General features: G+C 42.0%; 1 protein-coding gene across 5 annotated transcripts in view; it reads right to left on the minus strand.

Moving 5' to 3' along the window:
- Positions 1 to 22,952, minus strand: part of LYN (LYN proto-oncogene, Src family tyrosine kinase) — a 176,365-nt gene that overhangs the window by 55,102 nt on the left and 98,311 nt on the right. For all 5 annotated transcript variants that reach the window (XM_049860090.1, XM_049860085.1, XM_049860088.1 and 2 more), the window contains exons 9-10: positions 9,992 to 10,174; positions 7,293 to 7,369 (exon numbers count right to left, since the gene is read on the minus strand). In XM_049860090.1, the coding sequence (XP_049716047.1) occupies positions 7,293 to 7,369; positions 9,992 to 10,174 (260 nt within the window). The remainder of the gene's footprint in view (positions 1 to 7,292; positions 7,370 to 9,991; positions 10,175 to 22,952) is intronic.

The following is a 22,952-nucleotide window of genomic DNA, read 5'->3' on the forward strand; positions in this document are numbered from 1 at the left end:
CCTCGGAAAGGATTTTACCAGGTGGAACCTGGCTCTAAGCTCAATGCCTGCTCCACTATTAACATCTTCTGTAGCTGCTTCAGAGCCCTGATGGTGTAGTGCTTAAGAGCTTGGCTAACCAAAAGGTCAGCAGTTTGAATCCATCAGCCGCTCCTTGGAAACCCTACGGGGCAGTTTTACTCTGTTCTATAGTTTCATTATGAGTTGGAATCGACTTGATGTCAGTGGGTGCGAGTAGCTGCTTTACAGAACCACTAGAACTTTCTCAAATCTCTATATGTGCTTTCACTGGGCTCCCAACAATGCCCACTGAGGGGTCGTCACGTCCTGGCCACTGTGTGGCCCCTTCATCCAGGGCAGCATCTGGCTCTGATTATTTTACAGAGTTAATTAATGGCCTCTTCAGAACTGGCCTTTAACCTCTCTGAGCAGGATCCTGGCCTGACAGAATTCCCACATGAAGAGAGAGGAGTAACTAAAGCGTATTGAGGGAATCTGGCCTCCTGGATAAAGCACAAAATAAAATCAGTCATGCTGAGTTGTCCACGGATCTCTGAATCTCATTCAACACTTCAATGCAACTCTTCCTCAAGTTTAAGTAAACTGAGCGTGCTGACACTGCTAATCAAGGGTTGATGCTAATAAAAATTCTGAAAATAAAGTAACTACTTCATTAGTATATTTGGTGGGGGGGAGAAGACTACCCTTGAGCTGGTAAGTGAGAACCTCACTTCTCTCTTAGGTTTCTTGCACAGAGACAGAATGAGAAAACCCATGTCTGATGGTATTGGCAAATACTCTAGAAACTTCCCCAGAAAAGGCCTTCTCCAAGCATGTCAGGTCTGATTCACTACTGACAGACTTGTTGTTCCCAATCTAGAGTTATTACAAGAGATTCCCAATCCACAAAGGGCAGAGTAGAACTAACTGCCCCACAGGGTTTCCAAGGCTGTAATCTTTATGGGAGCAGACTGCCATATCCTTCTCCCATAAAGCAGCTGGCGGGTTCAAACCACTGACCTTTCGGTAGCAGCGGAGCTACCACTGCACCACCAGGGATCCTCAGCATAATGAGGGAGTACTCAAAAGTTCTGACATTAAAAGGCAGCTTACCTTCCTCATCTTACCAATTTCCAACTCAAAATAATGGCTTAAAATTTAATAGTAGTGGGAAAAACACATCCGGAGCAAAATGAATACGTGAAAGAAAGATCTATGTTTGAGCAATAAAGATTTCAGTACCTATTTAATAAAGTTTGAAAAAAAATCTAACTGTCATAGATTGAACTGTGTTCCCCCAAAACGTCTGTTGACTTGGCTGGTGATGGTTCCTTTGTATGATTGCACAATTGTCTATCATTTTATCTCCTGGTGTGATTTTCCTACGTGTTGTAGATCTTATCACCATGATGCAATAAGATTGATTAGTAGCAGTTACACTGATGAAGTCTACAAGATTAGTGTCTTAAGCCAATCCCTTTGAGATAAAAAAGAGAGAAGCGTACAGAGAGACATGGGGGCCTCACGCCACCAAGAAAGCAGTGCCGCGAGCAGGGCACATCCCTTGGACCTGAGGTTCCTGCACTGAGATACTCCCAGACCAAGGGAAGACTGACGAATCACAAGGACCTTCCTCCAGAGCTGGCAGAGAGGGAAAGAATTCCCCCGGAGCTGGTGCCCTGAATTTGGGCTCGTGGCCTACGGGACTATGACAGAATACACTTCTGTTTATGTTAAAGTCATCCATTTGTGGTATTTCTGTTATACCAGCACTAGATGACTAAGACACCAACCATTAATTTTGACAGGCAAAATCCTTTCAAGTTTTTTTTTTTTTTTCTTTTCGTACATGTGGCAAAGGCTGGGAGGGAATTATGCAAAGTCTCTCTTCTCTGAAAATGTCAAGCTTCCTTTGTAAAGGGGCAATTTTCTTATTTCTGCACAAAAAGTACACAATTGCTTAACTTAACAGAAGCTGAAAAGCACTGGGTAAAACCCGCATTTGTCAGGATTTTCTAATAAGGCAGTATCAAGTGGAGAGGGAGAAGAGGCCTAAGCCAAGTGGTCGGTCTGATGGAGAGTGGGGCATCCAGCAGGTGCAGAAAAGCCTCTGAGAACCCATCTCGAGACAGGAAGTGATCGCATCAGCCCTCCCACGAACTGCAAGGCTGTCATGTGCGCTCAGCCCACTTCTTGTCTCAACTGGGGTCTGGGTGGAATGGGAGGAGCATAGGGAAGTAGGTCATGGGCAGAGGGAAGAGGAGGCCGGATGAGATGGGGGGAGCAGTCGCAGCACTGCCCTACACCCTTGCTGCCTTCTCTTGGGGCTGGAGAAAACTAGCCTCTTTCTACTCCCAACAACCCATCTCCCACTGCTAAAACATGCTGACTTTATACCCTCTTGTGAACACTCGGCTTCCCAACTCTTGGATACTCTTGACAATGCTTGTGGAAGAAAGGGCATAAACATAGTTTACAGCCTATTAATTGTTTAGTCAGAGCTCAAACACCAAGTGGACTTATCCTTTGGCTGCTGTATCCTAGTTCCACTCTAATTAGTAAAGTGGGGAAAGCTATAGGAAAGGCAGGATGGCCTAAGCATCTGGGCACCAGGTACCCTCTGTCTCCTGGGGTGGCATTACTAATATTGACTATTCTCATGTTATTCACTGTGGGAAAGTGACAAAGTTCATTTGTGGCACGTGATAGAGAGGAAAAGGTGACAGATACAAAGCTGGCCCTCTTTGTAGGGGAGATCACTTCAGAAAGAGGAGTCCCCAGGTACCGCAAAGAGTTAAACGCTTGGCTGGTAACTGAAAGGTTAGAGGCTCAAGTCCATCCAGGGGCACCTTGAAAGAAAGGCCTGGTAATCCACTTCTGAAAAATCAGCCAATGAAAGCCCAGTGGAGCACAGCTCTGCTCTGATACACACAGGTCGTCATGAGTCAAAATCAACTCGATGGCAACTGGTAATTCAGAGAAGACAGAGGTATACTGGGTACCACCAATCATATGGGGAGTTCGCTACATTTCCACGGGGCCAGGGATCAGGAGCACGTAACAGAAAGTGTGTGTGTGAGGTGTGTGTGATTTCAGACTGAGCCTGAAGTGTACAGGCCCCACTCCTGGTTGCCAAGGTCAAGCTCCTCTCACCATGTTTACTCAGAAAAGCCACAAGCAAATGAAACAAGGAATAACCAAGGGCAGGGCAGCAGGTAGCCTCATGAGCTTCACCCTGAAGGAAGAGCTGCAGAAGAGTCTGGTAAGGTTTGAGCTGTGAACAAAGATGAACTCAGATGGAAATGGCTTGACATCTTAAACACAAGTGAATTAGTACTCCGGGACTTCATGGATGCTGCTGACCTGCTGACTCTCCTGCTGACACTGTTCCAGGAAAGCACGTAAACCAGATGTTCTACCAGCTCTACGGAGGGGCCACTGCAAGGAGAGGAGCCTCAGTCAGGTGGACAACGACTGGGCTTAGGGAGCAGGCTCGGACAGGGACCGGCGGTGGCAGCCTGCACTGCCTAGGCCCCTACTGTTACCAAGGACCCAGGCCCTGCCCAGCTTCAGGGAGACAACTGAAGCTAGCTGAACCTATAATGTGAAAGTCAGGGTCAATGCCAGGCTCTCTCAAGCTAAGGCTACAAATGGTTAGAAAGCAATTTTTTCCAACTCCTAAGTTAGAAAAAAGTTACCTACTTGTAATTTTCAAAGTTAAATTATTAAATATTAAAGAATAGCTATACAGCCTCCAGAAGCTGGAAAACGCAGGGAAACAGACTCTCCCCTGGAGCCTCTAGAGGGAAGACAGCCCTGCTGACAGCTTGGTTTTGGCCAGTGAAACCGATTTTAGACTTCTGGTCTCCAGAACTATGAAAGAATAAATGAATAAATGTGTGCAGTTTTAAGTCACACTTAAAAAAAAAGAATAGATACACAGGCCTTGATTTGAACCTTAAAAACTCTGACAACGACACAATAATGTTTTATGAGATAAGTGTTATGGATTGAATTGTGTCTCCCAAAAAAAACGTGTGTCAGCTTGGCTAGGCCATGATTTCCAGTATTGTGTGGTTGCCCACCATTTTGTCATCTGAGGTCATTCTCCTATGTGTTCTAAATCCTACCTCTATGACGTTAATGAGGCAGGATTAGAGGCAGTTATGTTAATGATGCAGGACTCCATTTACAAGATTAGACTGTATCTTGAGTCAATCTCTTTTGAGACATAAAAGAGAGAAGTGAGCAGAGAGACAAGGGGACCTCACACTACCAAGCAAAAAGAGCCAGGAGTGCATGTCCTTTGGAACCAGGGTGCCTGTGCTGGACAAGGACCTTTTCCCAGAGCCGACAGAGAGAGGAAGCCTTCCCCTGACGCTGGCACCCTAAATTCAAACTTCTAGCCTCCTAGACTGTGAGAGAACAAACTTCTGTTTGCTAAAGTCATCCACTTGTGGTATTTCTGTTATAAAAAAAATAGTGGCACTAAATAACTAAGATAATAAACTATGAAAAGTCAAATACAAAAAACCCCTGAGTCAAAATAAAGTCCTTCTCCAGGTATGGTGCATATCCTGATGTGTGTCACTTCTAGAATCTGAGGCACAGATCAGACATTCAGACCAACTGGAACAGCTTCAACCACGCAGTCTCTCCTCTGAGTCAGGCCCTGCTGGCCCTGTGTCCCACCTTCCATATCTCTGTTGCCCCCTTCCTCTCCTGAGGGGCAGATGTCCCAAACCTCACTATACTCCTCCAGTCCTGCACCCGATAGGGGATGCTTAAATCTCCACCCCAAGGACAGCCCCAGTGATATGTGCCAAGTGTGATACGAGTTGTCATGGATTGAATCATGTCCCCCCAAAATATCTGTCAGCTTGGCTAGGTCACAATTCCCTTGTATGATTGTCTACCATTTTATCTTCTGATATGATTTCCCTATGTGTTATAAATCCTATCACTATGATGTGATGAGATGGATTACTGGCAGTTATACTGATGAGGTCTAAAAGATTAGTGACTTGAGCCAATCTCTTCTGAGATATAAAAGAGAGGACCATGCAGAGAGATATGGGAACCTCAAACCACCAAGAAGCAGCGCTGGGAGCAGAGTGCATCCTTTGGACCTGAGGTTCCTGCACTGAGATGCTCCCAGACCAAAGGAAGACTGATGACGAGGACCTTCCTCCAAAGCAGAGAGAGAGAGAAAGCCTTCCCCTGGAGCTGACGCCCTGAATTTGGACTTGTAGCCTACCTGACTGTGAAAGCCATCCACTTGTGGTATTTCAGTTATAGCAGCACTAGATGACTAAGACACAAGTTTACCAGATGCCAGCTTTCCCCACTTCCTGACCACTGCCCACACAGTATATATGGCTGCACCCATCCACGCCATCTCTCCCCATTTTCACACCGTGATCTGGAGCTCTTGGGGTCTCAGGGAGTCCCTCAGGGGTCAGCTCGCAGAGGTTGAGGAAAAGGTGAAAAAGGCAGGGTGGCTGGGCCCTTTCCCCACATTCCAACCAACCACAGTAATTGAAACAGCTTCTGACCAGCAAAGCAGTCAGTTCCACTGCATTTTCCCTATGACTCATGGGGAGATGAATAGTCTTTCCATGTTAGATACTAGAGCTCTGGTCACATCTGAATCTCCTTCACAGGTAAGGAACCTACTAAGCTCACCAAGCTGTGGTGCGTGAGGTGTGTGCTGAGCAGAAGGTCATCGCACACTGTCATTGGGGTGATGGAGGCCAACTCCTGAGGGTTTTTCCAGCTTCTACCAACTGACTCTGAAGTGTGTTTGCACATGCTAGCTCGTCTGACTTGACCCTCAACAACACCTCCTTGAAATAGGAGTTACCATGCCCATTTTATATGCAAAGAGGAAAAGGACTTCCTGAAAGTGGTACAGTGACTGAGTGGTTCAGCCAGGACATAAATCCAATGCTCAGATGTTAACTCCTGCTTGCAACACAGTACTAGATTCCAGATGGCACGCTCCGACCCTATCTCACCTGAAGTATTTTACCTGTGTGCTAATTCATCCCTCTGATCTCATATTCCCAAGAAAACCTTATCAATTTCCCAACAAAAAGAGGGTATGAGGGAAGAAAGGGGAGTAAGAAATGAAGATCACCAAGACCACCCTTTCCTAGAACTTCCAGAATTCTCTTGTGCTATGTTGGGCTTTATGGTGGCCTTCCCAATAGGAATGACCCACGGCCAATACGGAGAAATAGAACAATCGAATTACTGAATGTGATCAAGGATATACTAAAACTATTAAAAGTCAATAGCTGGCACTATCCAAATGTACATTTCCTTGATACACCAAGCATATCACTGTGTTTCTAGGCAACTTGCCTCTGCTCTTAAATATACATCAGGAAAGGTGTGATTCCAAAGTAAACAAATTTGCAACTCCTAGGCAGATACTGGAACTATTATGAATGAATATTTCTCAGAATCTTAATGAAATATCCAAAACAAGAAGGAGTGTGAAGGGGTAAAGAAGGGAAGGAATACAGTTCCTCTGTTTTCAAGAACACTGGTAGCTTACAAGCATCAGTAGATCAGATTAGGGACAAAAATACCACGGGTGCATCACTTAGGAGCCCTGGTGGCATAGTGTTTAAGAGTTCGGCTGCTAACCAAAAGGTCAGCAGTTCAAACCTACCAGCCATTCCTTGGAAACTCTCTGGGGCAGTTCTACTCTGTCCTATAGGGTCGCTATGAGCTAGAATCGGCTTGACAGTAACAGGTTTTTTTTTAATGGGTTTATGCATCATTTTAAAAGTACTGTACTTAAACCAGAGTCCCTGGGTGCTGCAAGTGGTCAACGTGCAGAGGCACTTTGGAAAATGAGTCACTAAAAATCCTACAGAGCACAGCTCTACAATGATACACATTGGGTTACCATGAGTTGGGGTCAACTTGAAGGCAACTGGAGTTCAAACTGCATGAAATTCCGTTTCTAAAATGCCCAGCAAAGTGACCAAATCTGCTCCGTTTACCCTGTCACTTGTGGGGAGATGGATATGATAAATAGAGAGGTTAACTGGTCTTATAGAAGATGACATTTCAGTCACAACTAGTTCCATGTACCATATTTCCTATGAAACTCCCGTCACTGTCTTCCGAGGGAGGGGACTTCTCAACACTTTTTTCTCATAGCTGCTACTGGGAAACACCCCAAGGAAAAGCCTTTTCCCCAAACAATAATTTCATCATGAACTTGAGGCGAGGAGGTCCTCGCTACTCAGAGCCCACATGGGTTTTCCATACATCACCTGAGCAGAAAAGTCAATTAGCTTTGGAAGCAGGACTTTGCCACCTTCATCGCTCTTCAGGAAATCCAGCAAACTGCCTGTGTGTAGAGTTAGAACAAGTTAGTGGAGTTCACACATAAAGGGGAAAACCCGAAACAAAATTGAAATGATCATCACTACTACTAGTTGCGGTCGAGCTGAGTTGACTCACAGCAACCCATGTGTGTCAGAGTAGAGCTGTGCTCCACAGGGTTTTCCATAGCTGATTTTTTGGAAGTAGATAGCCAAGCCTTTCTTCTGAGGTACCTCTGGGTAGGCTCAAACCTCCAATGTTTTGGTTAGCAGCTGAGTGCTTAACCATTGCACCACCCATTGCTACCAGGGTGGGAGTGAGGGATCTATAAAACTGATTGGCTCTGCAGTGCTGCACGGCTACAGAAGCTTTTCCTAAGGTTGGTCAAAGCCAGTCCCCTTTTGCCTGTTACCTTTGAAAAGCAGTTCGTGTGCTCCAAGTAAGAAAGGGTGGTGTTGGATATGACTTTTCTCCTATAGGTGTCTGAAAGCAATGCTTTTCAGAGCACTTTGTACCTGCCACTCTGATATACTTACTGCAACGCCTGATCTTTAGGGGCTCCCCTAGAATAGAAACCCAGCAGTTCTCTTTGAGGTCCCGTCTACAGCAGGCACTGTGCTAAGGCTCACTGCTATCTGTTCATAGCAACAGAACCCGGCACCTGCAGTAGGTGCAGAATGAGCAACTGACGAAGGAACTGGGCTGGGAAGAAGTGACACGCACCTAAGAGGGGCTGTGCCAACAAACACTTCCTCGTGGCTTCTTCTCTGAAGCAAAACACTCTACTCTGCCCCTTTCCCCAGAATGTAAAGTACCAACCTTAAGTGTGGCCTGAGACAAGTTACTGACCTCCTCTACGTGTCAGGCTTTTCCTAGGTGGGCACGCCCTAGTACCTCTACCAGAGTTACTGTGAGGATGGAATTGGGCGATGGATTTAGGCATGTTGGTGCCTGGCAGGCATAAGTGCTTGATAAATGTGAGGCTATCTGGTCCATGACATGGGAACCATTGTGCTTACCTCTCAGACTGTTGCCAAGGTTAAAAGGGAGAAGAATCCTGAGGAGGGCTCAGTATACCTTAGTTGTTGTCAACAGGAGAAACTCATATTTACACTTATGATTAAAAATAACAGTAACTAATTAATTCAACTAATATTTACTAAACCCCTACAAAGCATCAGCCCCTGGGCCTGGCTTCTGGGCGAGAGCAACCTAAGCCAGTAACAGATATTAAATAAGAAAATGTCTCTATGTAACCTTTTCAGTTATGACATCACAGTATAACCTCCATTACGCATGAGATAATTTTTAATTCTGGAAATAAAAAAAAAAAAAAAAGGTTTTCTGGCTACCACCAATCACTCCCCTAACAGGGAACACAACAGAGAATCCCTGATGGGACAGAAGAAAAGTGGGATGCAGACCTCAAATTCTTGTAAAAAGACCAGACTTAATGGTCTGACTGAGCCTGGAGGGACCCCAGAGGTCATGGCCCCTGGACTCTCTGTTAACCCAGACTTAAAACCATTCCTGAGGCCAACTCCTCAGAAAAAGATTAGACTGGACTATAAAACATAAAATGATACTAGGGAGGAGTGTGCTTCTTAGCTCTAGTAGACATATGAGACTGTGTGGGCAGCTCCTGTCTGGAGGGGAGATGAGAAGGCAGAAGGGGACAGGAGCTGGTTGAACGGACACAGAGAATACAGGGTGGGGAGGAGGAGTGTGCTGTCACATTATAAAGACAGCAACTAGGGTCACATAACAATGTGTATATAAATTTTTGTATGAGAACCTGACTTGAATTGTAAACTTTCACTTAAAGCACAACAAAAAATAAATAAATAAAATAAAATCTCCGTAAAAAAAAATCATTTTCTTCTTTCCTCCCTCTTTCTGAAGACTCCTTTATAAAAATCATATACTAGCTTCTTACCATTTTCCTGGACTGAAGGTGGACAAAGGAAGAAGGGCAGTGATTCACATCCCACTTATCTGATGTTGATTAGAACGGGAGGAAAGATGACTGCTTAAAACCTCTTCTAAAATAGTGATTCCATGAGTACAAGGGAATTTAACCTCAAGTTTTAAAAATAGGAACATTTTAAAGTGACACTCTGAATATTTGGATATTTCTGGGAATTCACTAACTATATAACAAAAATAGTCTTATTTGAAATATATATTCTTTTATTCAACCAATATTTATGAGCACCTACTATGTACTGGCAGAGCTCTGGTGGCGTAGTAGTTAAGAGCTACGGCTGGTAACCAAAAGGTTGGCAGTTTGAATTCACCAGCCACTCCCTGGAAACCCCATGGGGCAGTTCTACTCCGTCCTGTAGGGTCGCTATGAGTGGGAATTGACTTGACGGCAATGGCTTTGGGCACTACGTACTAGGTGCTACTTTCAGGGCAAATGTGTATATGCAAACAAATGCACGGAAAACTGGAAGCCTATGTATCAATTTTATTACACTGGTTACTTCTGCTGAGTAAATTATGAAAATGCTTGTTTTCCTGTATTTTCTAATTTTTCAGCCAAGAGTATGTTGTTTTAAAATTACAACCACTTGCCTATTCTCTGTTCATTTAACTACTTGACCGTTCGGTCTTACACGGCCATGGCGGCCCGCAGCGTGCTCACCTTTGGCCATGTACTCTGTGATGATGTAGATGGGCTCCTCCTTGGTGACCACGGCATAGAGTCGCACCAGTTTGTCATGCTGCAGTGTCTTCATGAGGTTCGCTTCCTCCAGGAAGGCCTGCACTGACATGGTGCCCGGCTTCAGGGTTTTCACAGCTACTTTAGTGCTGTTATTATAGTAACCTGGGGGGAAAAAAGCAGGGCCTGCTTCATCAAACAGAATGGCATCTGAAAACCTCACTTTGTAGATGCAGAATTCCAAGAAAACTTTCTAGATAGAAACATTATTATATAAATTTGATGATCAGCTAACATCAAGGGAAGCTTCTGAAGTGCGTACGGGAATTCTCTGAACTATCTTTACAACCAAAAATCCATTGCCATCAAGTCTATTCCAACTCATAGCGACCCTATGGGACAGAGTAGAACTGCCCTACTGGGTTTCCAAGGAGGGATGGATTCAAACTGCTGACCTTTTAGTTAGCAGCCCAGCTCTTAACCACTGTGCCACCCAGGCTCCATCCTTACAACATTTTTGTAAAAATCTAAAATTATTCCAAAATCAAAAGATTTTAAGAAAAAGAGTTAAAAAAAATTGTATTTACATTCCATCGTGGAGATAAAAATTTTCTTCTTATTAATGAAATATTATTTATCCAAGACCAAAAAACAAAAACCCAAACCAAAAACTCTATATATAATCCCAAACATACACACACATAATAATTCCCACTTAAAGATATAAGCATATTTTATATCTAAAACATACATATAGACTATGGTCTGGAAGAATATACACCAAAATATGAATTCTGACTATCTCCAATGGTGCGCTTATGGGTAATCTAAATTTTGTTTACCATTAAAAAAAAAAAACAATCAGTTGCCAAGCTGTCGATTCCAACTCATGGTAACCCCATGTCGGCCAGAGGAGAACTATGCACCATAAGGTTTTCAATGGCTGGCTTTTCTCAAGTAAATCATCAAGACTTTATTCCCAGGTGCCTCTGGGTAGACTCGAAATTCCAACCTTTCAGTTAGCCACTGAGCATGATAACTGTTTGTGCCACAGGGGCTCCTTTGTTCACTATACCTTTAACTATTTACCAAATTTCAGGATTGTTATTTTTTTGAAGTGTATATTAGAAAAGTATCCATTACTTATAGTTACTGACTTTAAGCTAGTAGAATAAGCATTTCTCAAAGTTTTCCAAGAGAACAGATTTGGATGATTCTCCATGAAGAAGCATATGGTGTTTGAGAGGCTGGGGAAGCCTCATGCTGTCTCCGCCCCAGAAGGCTCAATATCCACGCTCCCATCTAAGGCCTCCGAGACGTTCTTTCCTGAAAACCCTGCTTAACTTTTTCAACCTCTGCTTGTCCACAAGTTCTTCACCGCAGGACATGATTTCACATACGTTTTCACTCACCATGGAATTAAAGACCCAGGAAGCAGATTTCAGGAGAGACTAATAGATTTCCCCCAAGACACTACTTTTCAGGGAGCAGCCTCAATGAAGTACTTATTTCTAAGCCTGATGTTCTCCTGGCAAAGCCTTTTTCTCAAATGATTTGGCTGAGCAGGAACAGAAATGATCACTCTCTCCTTTCCTTTCCTCTCTGTTGCCCCGCTGCTCTTAGAAGTGCAGGAAAAAAGGTGGGTGGAGGGGCAAGCTGATGGAACCACATGCCTCTCCCTGTAGGCTACCTCTACCTGGTGTGTTGTACCTGCTCAAAGAATAATGCAAATGCTTAGAAATAGAGATACGCAAATGTACACTCCCCTTTTCTAGGTCACGTAATTATCTGTATGTTACACATAGACAGATGCCTGGAAGTGTGCTCGGGGAAATGCCAAGGATGATTACCTCTAGGTGGTATATTTTAGGGTGATTTTTACTTTCTTTTATGCTTTGCTATTTTGGTTAAACTTGTGAATAAGTGTGTATCCTTTTTTCCAAAAGGAATTATTAAAAAAGAAAAAAAATATGTTTTTATTTCTATAATGGGCAAGAAAAATTATTAGTTTGCAGCAAATTCAACCTTAATGACTTTTCTTCTGATTTCTCTATTAAAACTTTTCCTTCTGGTCTGAGGCACGGCCAAGATGGTAGAGTAGTCAGATGCTTCCTGTGGTCCCTCTTACAATAAAGACTCTCCCAAAAAGTGAATCAATTATATATGACAATCTAGAAACCCTGAACATCAAAGACAAAGTTGAGGAACTGGACTGAGAGGCAGGGGTAGGGAGGGATGGTTCAGAAGCAGCAAGGAGTTGCCAGATTGACCTGGCTGGCACTGGCACCCTGCAGGCTGGATCAGCTGGTGCACACAGTGAGGCAAGCAGTGGTGCTCAGGACACGTTTTCCACACCAGGAGAGACCGAGCAGTACAGAGCCTGCTCAAGCCTCCATTACCAGCAAGAAACGACACTCAATCAGTGAAAGATCAGTACAAATGTCTAACCTACAGTGCGATCAATTCCCTCCCCCCCTTTTTGGGAAGTACCTCTGTCCCATTTACCTGTCCCCTCCCCACTCTGCTCTGGTCCTTATCTGGCTTCAGTGATTGCTGTACTCCCTGGGCCAAAAGTAGGATCCACTGCGTGTCCTGAGTCATTTTCCCGGCTTTGGAGACAGAACAAATTAACAAAAAGAGAAAATAATCTGCCAGCTCCCCTAAGCTGGAAACTCAGGGCAGGCACAGCTCCTTTGTCTAGGCACAGGCATAAGGGGTCTATGGACTTTGAATGCTTTCACCCCTGCATAGACCCGTTTGGGCCTGTTTCAACAGCATAGGCCCTCATTAGCACAGTATAACAGGGTATATACCTGAAGTCTATTTCCATCTGTATCTGCTGTAATGGGGAGTGGCAGATTTGTGACATTTGACACTGCCCTGTCCATTAAGCGGGGTCTTCACCTAACCACATCAGGGGCCTGAGGACCAGAGGCTCCACTCACTCCACTGAGCCACCCATGACAGGGATCCAAGAATAAGTGGAGACTTACAGTCCTTACAGCCAACAGCATTCGGTGCCCACAGTCTGGCTGCAAAAGCCACCTACCTATGTGCTCTAGAGAACAGGGATACACTTTCCTCACAGACACTTAGGGACGGTTGTCAGCCCCCTGCCTTGATCAGCACATGACTCCCTACTGCAGCCAGATACCTGTGCCTATTCCAATCACCCCTGCCCATCTAGGACTGTAGGTGACAGCCTCCACCACACACTTGTTGACCGATGACCTGGACACCTGAGCTGAATCCATAGAAGAAAAGTAAATGGACTCTTGGGCTCACATACCTAGTAACAGCTCTAGCTACCTAGAGACAGGATGTGAGAGCTTCAAAAACACCAATAATCACACTAGCTGACACGACCAGCCTATTTGGCCATATCAAAACAAAACAATACTAGAAGATAGGACACAATAAGCAAACATAAAATAAATAAACATAGTAACTTATCAGTGGCTCAAAGACAACAGACAATATCAAATCACATAAACAGGCAGATCATGATGGCTTCAGCAAGCTAACAAAACAAAGATTCAAGAAACCTTCCAGAGGAATATAAATTCTTGAAATTACTGAAGGTCGAATTCAAAAGACTAATGTGCAGAACTCTTGAAGAGATCAGGAAGGAGATCAGGCAAAATGCAGAACAAGCCAAGAAACACACGGACAAAGTTAACAGAGGAACTTAAGAAGGCTATGCAAGAGCATAATAACAAGTTTAACAGGCTGCAAGAATCCACAGAGAGACAGCAAACAGCAATCCAAAAGATTAACAATAAAATTTCAGAATCAGACAACTCGACATAAAGTCATAGGCACAGAATTGAGGCAACAGAAATCAGAACTAGTGAGACTGAAGATAAAGCACCTGACATCAACTTATTTGATGAAAAATCACATAAAAGAATTAAAAAAAAAATGAAGAAACCCTAAGAATTATGTGGGACTCTATCAAGAGGAATAACCTATGAGTGATAGGAGTACCAGAATGGGGGGGGCGGGGGAAGATAACAGAAAATACAGACAGAATTCTTGAAGATTTCTCAGCAGAAACCTTCCCTGATATTATGAAAGATGAGAAGATATCTATCCAAGAAGCTCATTGAACCCTACACAAGGTAGACCCCAAAAGAACGTCACCGAGACATATTATAATCAAACTTGCCAAAACCAAAGATAAAGAGAGAATTTTAAGAGCAGCTAGGGATAGAAGGAATGTCATCTACAAAGGAGAGTCAGTAAGACTAAACTCTGACTACTCAGCAGAAATGATGCAGGCAAGAAGGCAATGGGATGACATATACAAAGCATTGAAGGAAAAAAAAATGCCAGCCAAGAATTACTTATCCAGCAAAACTGTCTCTCAACTATGATGGCAAATTTAGGGCATTTCCAGATAAACAGAAGTTTAGGGAATTTATAAAAATCAAATGAAAATTACAAGAAATACTAAAGAGAGTCCCCAGGTTAGAAAATCAATAATATCAGATAACAACCCAAGACTAGAACACAGGACAGAGCAACCAGATATCAACCCAGATACAGAAGTCACAAGAATAAATCAAAGCTAAAACACTGAGAATAGGGAAAAAGAGACATCGATATATAAAAGATGATGACATTAAAACAAAAAAGAGGGACTGCAATATGTAGTCACAGATCCTTCATATGGAGAGGAAGTCAAGGAGAAATAAAGAAATAAAAGATTGGTTTAAACTTAGAAAAATAGGAGTAAATATTAAGGTAACCACAAAGGACACTAACAAGCCTACATATCAAAATAAAAAACAAGAAAAACATAAAGACACAACAAGTACAAAATCAACACCAATAAAAAAGAAAAAAAACAACAACATAAAGAAATATGACTCAGCACAGAAAATTAAGTGGAACAAAGAAACTGTCAACAAAACACAGAAAGATACATCAAAATGACAGCACTAACTAAAATCATACCTATCAATAATTACGCTAAATGTAAATGGACTAAGTAAACCAATAAACAAAGAGTGGCAGAATGAATAAAACAATACAATCCATACATATGATGCCTACAAGAGAAACACCTTAGACTTAAAGATGCAAACAAACTAAAACTCAAAGGATAGAAAAAAATATATCAAGCAAACAACAATCAAAAAAGAGCAAGAGTGGCAATATCAATTTCAGACAAAATAGACTTTAAAGCAAAACTCACCACAAAGGATAAAGAGGATGCTATATAATGCTTAAAGGGTCAATACACCAGGAAGACATAACCATAATAAATATTTATGCACCCAATGACAGGGCTCCAAAATACATAAAACAAACTCTAATGGCATTGAAAAGAGAGATAGACAGCTCCACAATAATAGTAGGAGTCTTCAACATATCACTTTCAGTGAAGGGCAGAATATCCAGAAAGAAGCTCGACAGACACGGAAGATCTAAATTCCACAATCAACCAACTTGATCTCAAAGACATATACAGAATACTCCACCCAACAGCAGCCAACTGCATTTTTTTTCCTAAGGCACGTGCAACATTCTCCAGAATAGACCTCATATTAGGCCACAAATCTTACAGATCCAAAACACTGAAATATTACAAAACATCTTGTCTGAACATAAAGCTATAAAAGTAGAAATCAATAACAAAAAAAGCAAGGGAAAAAAATACATGGCAACTGAACAAAAACTACTGGGTTACAGAAGAAAGGAAGGATGGAAAAAAGAAATCCACTAGATCAAATGAGAATGAAAACACATTCTACCAGAACCTTTGGGACACAGCAAAAGCAGTGCTCAGAGGTCAATTTATAGCAATAAATGCACACATCCAAAAAGGAGCAAGGGCCTAAATCAAAACATTAACCCTATAACTTGAACAACTAGAAAGAGAGCAGCAAAAGAAGCCCTCGGGCACCAGAAGAGAGGAAATAATAAAAACGAGAGCAGAATTAAATAAAATAGAAAACAGAAAAACAACTGAAAGAGTTAACAAGACCAAAAGCTGGTTCTTTGAAAAGATCAACAAAATCAATAAACCACCGGCCAAACTGACAAAAGACAAACAGGAGAGGAAGCAAATAACCTGAATAAAGATGGGCAATATTACAACAGACCCAACTAAAATTAAAAGAATCTTAACAGAAATTATGAAAAACTGTACTCCAACAAATTTGAAAAACTAGAGGAAATGGAAAAATTCCTAGGAACACACTACCTACCTAAACTAACACAAACAGATGTAGAACAACTAAATAAACTCATAAAAAAAGAAGAGACTGAAAAGGTAATTAAAAAACTCCCCCCACCAAAAAAAGTCCTGGCCCTGACAGCTTCAACGAACAGTTCTATCAAACTTTCAGTGAAGAGTTAACGCCACTATTACTAAAGGTATTTCAGAGCACAGAAAAGGATGGAATCCTCCCAAACTCATTCTATGAAGCCAGCATAACCCTGATACCAAAACCAGGTAATGACACTGCAAAAAAGAAAATTATAGACCTATACCCCTCATCAATATAGATGGAAAATTCCTCAACAAAATTCTAGCCAATAGAATTCAACAACATATCAAAAAAAATAATTCACCATAACCAAGTGGGATTCATACCAGGTACGCAGGAATGCTTCAACATTAGAAAAACAATCAATGTAATCCATCACATAAATAAAAGACAAGAACCACATGATCTTATCAATTGATGTAGAAAAGGCATTTGACAAAGTCCAACACCCAATTCATGATAAAAACTCTCAGCAAAATAGGAATAGAAGGAAAATTCCCAGACATTATAAAGGGCATTTACACAAAGCCAACAGCCAACATCATCCCAAATGGAGACAGTCTGAAAGCATTCCCCTTGAGAACGGGAACCCAACAGGGATGCCCTCTATCCCCACTTTTATTCAACACTGTGCTGGAGGTCATAGCCAGAGCAATTAGGCTAGAAAAAGACATAAAGCGCATCCAGATTGGTAAAAAACCAAAAACACTACCGTCGAGTCGATTCCGACTCACAGTGACCCTATAGGTCAGAGCAGAACTGCCCCATAGAGTTTCCAAGGAGCGCCTGGAGGATCTGAACTGCAGACCTTTTGGTTAGCAGCCGTTGCACTCAACCACTATGCCACCAGGGTTTCCCCAGATTGGTATGGAAGAAACAAAAGTAGCTCTATTTGCAGATGACATGATCTTATACACAGAAAACCCTAAAGAATTCTCAAGAAAACTACTGAAACTAATAGAAGAGTTCAGCAGAGTATCAGGACACAACATACAAAAATCAGTTGCATTGCTCTACACCAACGAAGAGAACTTTAAAGAGGAAGTCATCAAATCAATACGATTTATCATAGTCCCCAAGAAGATAAAACACTTAGGAATAAATCTAACCAGAGACGTAAAAGACCCATATAAAGAAAACTAGAAGACACTACTGCAAGAAACCAAGAGAGTCCTACGTAAGTGGAAGAACATACCTTGCTCATGGATGGGAAGACTCAATATTGTGAGAATGTCAATTCTACCCAAAGCGATCTACAGATACAATGCAATCCCAATCCAAATTCCAACAGCATTTTTTAATGAGATGGAGAAACAAATTACCAACTTCACATGGAAAGGGAAGAGGCCCCAGATAAGTAAAGCATTACTGAAGAAGAACAAAGTGAGAGGCCTCACACAACCTGACTTTAGAACCTATCGTACCGCCATGGTAGTCAAAACAGCCTGGTACTGGTACAACAACAGATACACAGACCAAGGAAACAGAACTGAGATTCCAGATGTAAATTCATCCACCTATGAGCAGCTAGTATTTGACAAAGGCCCAAAGTCTGTTAAATGGGGAAAAGACAGTCTCTTTAACAAATAGTGCTGCCGTAACTGGATATCCAGCTGCAAAAAATGAAACCAGACCCATACCTCACACCATGCACAAAAACAAACTCAAAATGGATCAAAGACCTAAATATAAAATCTAAAATGATAAAGATTATGGAAGAAAAAATAGGGACAATGCTAGGAGCCTTAATGTATGGCATAAACAGAATACAAAACGTAACTAACAATGCACAAACACCAGAAGAGAAACTAGATAACTCCTAAAAATCAAACACTTATGCTCACCCAAAGACTTTACTAAAAGTGTAAAAAGACAACCTACAGACCGGGAAAAAAATTTTGGCTATGAAATATCTGATCAGGTCTAATCTCTAAAATCTACAAGATACTGCAAAACTTCAACCACAAAAAGGCATATAACCCAATGAAAAAAATGGACAAAGGATATGAACAGGCACTTCACCAAAGAAGACATTCAGGTGGCTAACAGACACTTGAGGAAATGCTCATGATTATTAGCCATTAGAGAAATGCAAATAAAATTACAATGAGATACCATCTCACCCCAAGAAGGCTAGCATTAATCCAAAAGACACAAGATAATAAATGCTGGAGACGTTGTGGAGAGAGTGGAATACTTATACACTACTGGTGGGAATGTAAAATGGTAGAAGCACTTTGGAAATTGATTTGGCGCTTCCTTAAAAAGCTAGAAATAGAACCACCACACGATCCAGCAATCCCACTCCTTGGAATAGATCCTAGAGAACTAACAGCCGTCACAGGAATAGATATATGCACACCCACGTTCACTGCAGCACTGTTCACAATAGTAAAAAGATGGAAACAACTTAGGTGCCCATCAACGGATGAACGGATAAACAAGTTATTGTATATTCACACAATGGAATACTACGCAATGATAAAGAACAATGATGAATGTGCAACACATCTCATAACTTGGTTGAATCTGGAAAGCATTATGCTGAGCGAAATTCAACAGTTGCAAAAGGACAAATATTGTATGAGACCACTATTATAACAGTTCAAGAAAAGGTTTAAACAGAGAAGAAAACATTCTTTGATGGTTACAAGGGCAGGGAGGGAGAGAAAGGGGGCCCCACTAACTAGATAATAGTCAAAAATTATTTTAGGTGAAGGGAAGGACAACACATAATACAAGGGAAGTCAGCGCCACTGGACTAAATCAAAAGCTAAGAAGTTTCCTGAACACATCCAACCACTTCGAGGGATAGTGTAGCAGGGGTAGGGGCCTGGGGACCATGCTTTCAGAGGACATTTGGGCAATTGGCATAACAAAGTTTATTAAGAAAATGTTCCGCATTCCACTTTGGTGAGTGGCGTCTGGGGTCTTAAAAGCTAGTGAGCGGCCATCTAAGATGCATCAATTGGTCCCAACCCACCTGGAGCAAATGAGAATGAAGAACACCAAAGACACAAGGAAAATATGAGCCCAAGAGACAAAATGGGCCATCTAAGCCAGAGACTCCATCAGCCTGAGACCAGAAGAACGAGATGGTACCTGGCTACCACCAAGGACCACCCTGACACGGAACACAACAGAAAGTCCCTGACAGAGGAGGAGAAAAGTGGGGTGCAGGACTCAAATTCTAGTAAAAAATCAGACTTAATGGTCTGAGACTGGAGGAAATCCAGAAGACACGGCCCCCGGACTCTCTGTTAAGTCAGAACTAAAAACATTCCCGAAGCCAACTCTTCAGACAAAGAATAGACTAGACTATAAGACATAAAACGACAGTCATGAACAGTGTGCATCTTAATTCAAGTAGATACACAACACTAAATAGGAAGCTCCCGTCCGGAGGCGAGATGAGAAGGCAGAAAGGGGTAGGAGCTGGTTGAATGGACACGGGAAATCAGGGGCTGAAAGGGGGTGTGTACTGTTACATTATAGGGAGAGCAACTAGGGTCACGTAATGATGTGTGTATAAATTTTTGTATGACAAACCAACTTGAGCTGTAAGCTTTCACCTAAAGTACAAAGAAAAAAAAAAGAACTTTTACTTCCTTATATATTCCACTTTGGTTTGTACTTAGTGGTAGCTTGCAGTGTCCTACAGAACAATGAAGAGCATGGTACAAAATCAGTGTTAGAACATATGGAGACGACAGTAGTAATAGAAAGCTGGCAGAAATGCCCTAGGCCCTTTTAAAAGCCAAAACCTGCACACAATAATGGAATCATAAATATATTAAGTTGATTTGCAATCTAAATGCATAATCAAAAAAAAAAAAGTCCTTTTCTGTAACTCTTGAGAGTAATTAACTTTGAAATAAACCACACCAACAAAAGCTCTTTAATGTTAGATTTGAATCAAGAGGACTCTGTTTTTTTAAGTTTATAAATAGATCCTCAATCACATAAGTGTATCTATGGTTAGAATGAAGGCATAGCAAGAAAATACACTCTGTGGGATACATATACCTGACAAAGGAATAGTATTCAGAATATATAAAGGATTCCTACAAATGAATTAAAAAATAGGCTTGAGTGGGCATTTCAAAAAGAAGAAATCCAAATGACTAATAATAAACATGTGAAAGGCACTCAATCTTATAGGTAGAGAAATACAAATGAAGCCACAGGAGAAGCCACCACACAACATGACAAAAAAAAGTCTGACAATATCAAGCGCTGGTGAGAGACCTGTCCTTGGTTGGAAGCTGGGGCAAAAAAACCTGTTTCCATCGAGTTGATTCCGACTCATAGCAACCCTATAGGACAGAGTAGAACTGCCCCACAGGGTTTCCAAAGCTGTAATCTTTACAGAAACAGACTGCCAGACATTTCTCCCAAAGAGTGGCTGGTGGGTTCGACCAAGCCACCTTTCGGTTAGCAACCAAGCACTGTGCCACCAGCACCCCTTTTTCTAAGCATCACTGAAATTCAGTTTTAAACTTCCTGCCTCTAACAGTATCCCAAAAGTCCTAGAAGGATGTTGACAGAGCAGCCTTCTTTCAAGTGCACTTATCCTGAGTGACCACACTTGGGCTGTGTTGCTCTGGGGCCCATATCCTTCAGGGTACAATGCTGTTGGTTAGGAAATGGAATGCTGAAAACTCTCATACATTGCTGGTGAGAGTCTAAACCGGGACAATCACTTTGGAAAATAACGTGGCAGTATTTGGTAGAGTTGAAGATTTATATACCTTATGACCCAGCAAATCCACTCCTAGCTATTCCTCGTAGAGAAACTCATGTACCCTCGCGCCATGATCCACGCACAATGTTCACTGTAGCATCGTTGACAATAGCCAAAAAACTGGGAACAACTCCAATTCCATCAACGATTAGTGAAGTGAATGGGCAGGTCTGCACTCTTTGCATGCTTATACAACACAATGCTACACAGCAAGGCAGATGAATGAACTAAGTCATGCTCCAAAGCACGAGAAGATCTCACAAATGTAATGCTGAGCAGAAGAGGCAAGACACAAAAGAGTGCATTTGGCTTGACTGCTTTATATAAAGTTCAAAAGTAGGCAAAATTAAACTATATTGTTTGGGAATGCAATCAGAAGTGAAACTATTAAAAAAAAAAAAAAGCCAGGATATTATTACCAAAGGTGCCCTGGTGGTGCAGCAGTTAAAGTGCTTGACCAAAGGGTTGGGGCTTTGAAACCACCAGCCGCTCCACAGGAGAAGGGTGTGGCAGTCTGTTTTAGCAGAGATTTACAGCTTGGAAACCCTATGGGGTTGCTAGGAGTTGGAATCAACTTGACGGTGATGGGTTTGGTTTTCGGTTTGGATTATCACCAAAGTCAGAAGAGCCATTTCCTCTTGGGGATAGGACAGGCTGTGGTTGATTAGGGATGCAATGGCTTCTGGGTGCCGGCAAGCTTTTCCTTTGTGTTCTCAGCCATGACCACATAGGTTTCTACTTTGTAATTATTTGTTAAGTTGTATATTTGTATTGTATGCACTTCTCCATCTACTTCATAGTAATAAAAGCTAAGAAAACAAAACCAAACCCGTTCTCCCTGTCATCATAAAAGTGATAGAGCTCACTGGCATAATACAAAATTATGGGTGAAGGAGGAAGAAAAAAAAAAAAAAAACTTTCCAAGGGTCGGAAAAGAAATTATCAGGAAATATTGCAGCTGCTGAAGACATTTAAAACGCTGATAAGGAGTTTGGGATGAACAATGAATACAGCAGCTGTCTCCAACACAGCTCAAGGGTGTCATGCGGTTTCTGCAGAAATGATCTCGAAGGGCTGTGACGTCTGAACAGCAGGGCTGGTTTTCACGCTTACATGCTGTTGATTAGTCCCCAGTAGTCTGCAGGTTTAATTCCCCTAGTCATGGAGATTTGTCTTATCATTATAGGTGGAAACTGATTTCATTTTAAAATCTTTTCAATGTGTTGAAGAATTTCTAGTAGAGTGCCACTTCTCCACAGTTAAAGAAGGCTGATGTGACAATGAGGGCGTTCCAATTCCAGCTGTGACCAGCTTGCTAAAAAGTGCTTAGCAGTATCAGCTGTGTACCAGAAAATGGAGGGTGGTCCCCTCCGCCCCCACAAAAGGTATGCAGTTGATTTTGGAGTTGACTGGTGATTAAGTTCAATGCAATTGGTTCAAAGGAGAATTTATCAAGCAAAACTGAATTCAAAATAAAAATCCTTTCTTCCCCAAAGTGCCCCACAGACCAAAGGGTAAGAGGAAACATCTGACTTAGCTCCACCATGTAGTCATCTCCCTCAGAACACAGTAATCCACAGAGGAAAACTGTTGCCCCAGCCACAAATCAAGAGGAAACGGCTTGAGGCAGAAACACCTCCATCTTCTACCCCCACCCATCCTTTCCCCCAAAGAACAGGACACGTCCTAGTGTTTGTTTGCTATATTTTCAGGAAAAAAAAAAAATTCAGATCATAAAATGTTACTGGTAGTTTATGAATAATTCCTCATGCTTAACAAAAATTTTTTGACTAATTCTTCGGGCTTAACAAAAATATTTACTTACTTAGTTACCAGTGCTACAAATTTTAATTGGCTATTCGTATTTCTATCAAAGGGAAAAGCTAAACTGGTTATCCTGTGAGAAATAAAAACTAACCTC

The sequence above is a fragment of the Elephas maximus genome, chromosome 19 (genome assembly GCF_024166365.1).
Source record: "Elephas maximus indicus isolate mEleMax1 chromosome 19, mEleMax1 primary haplotype, whole genome shotgun sequence".
NCBI lineage: Eukaryota > Metazoa > Chordata > Mammalia > Proboscidea > Elephantidae > Elephas > Elephas maximus.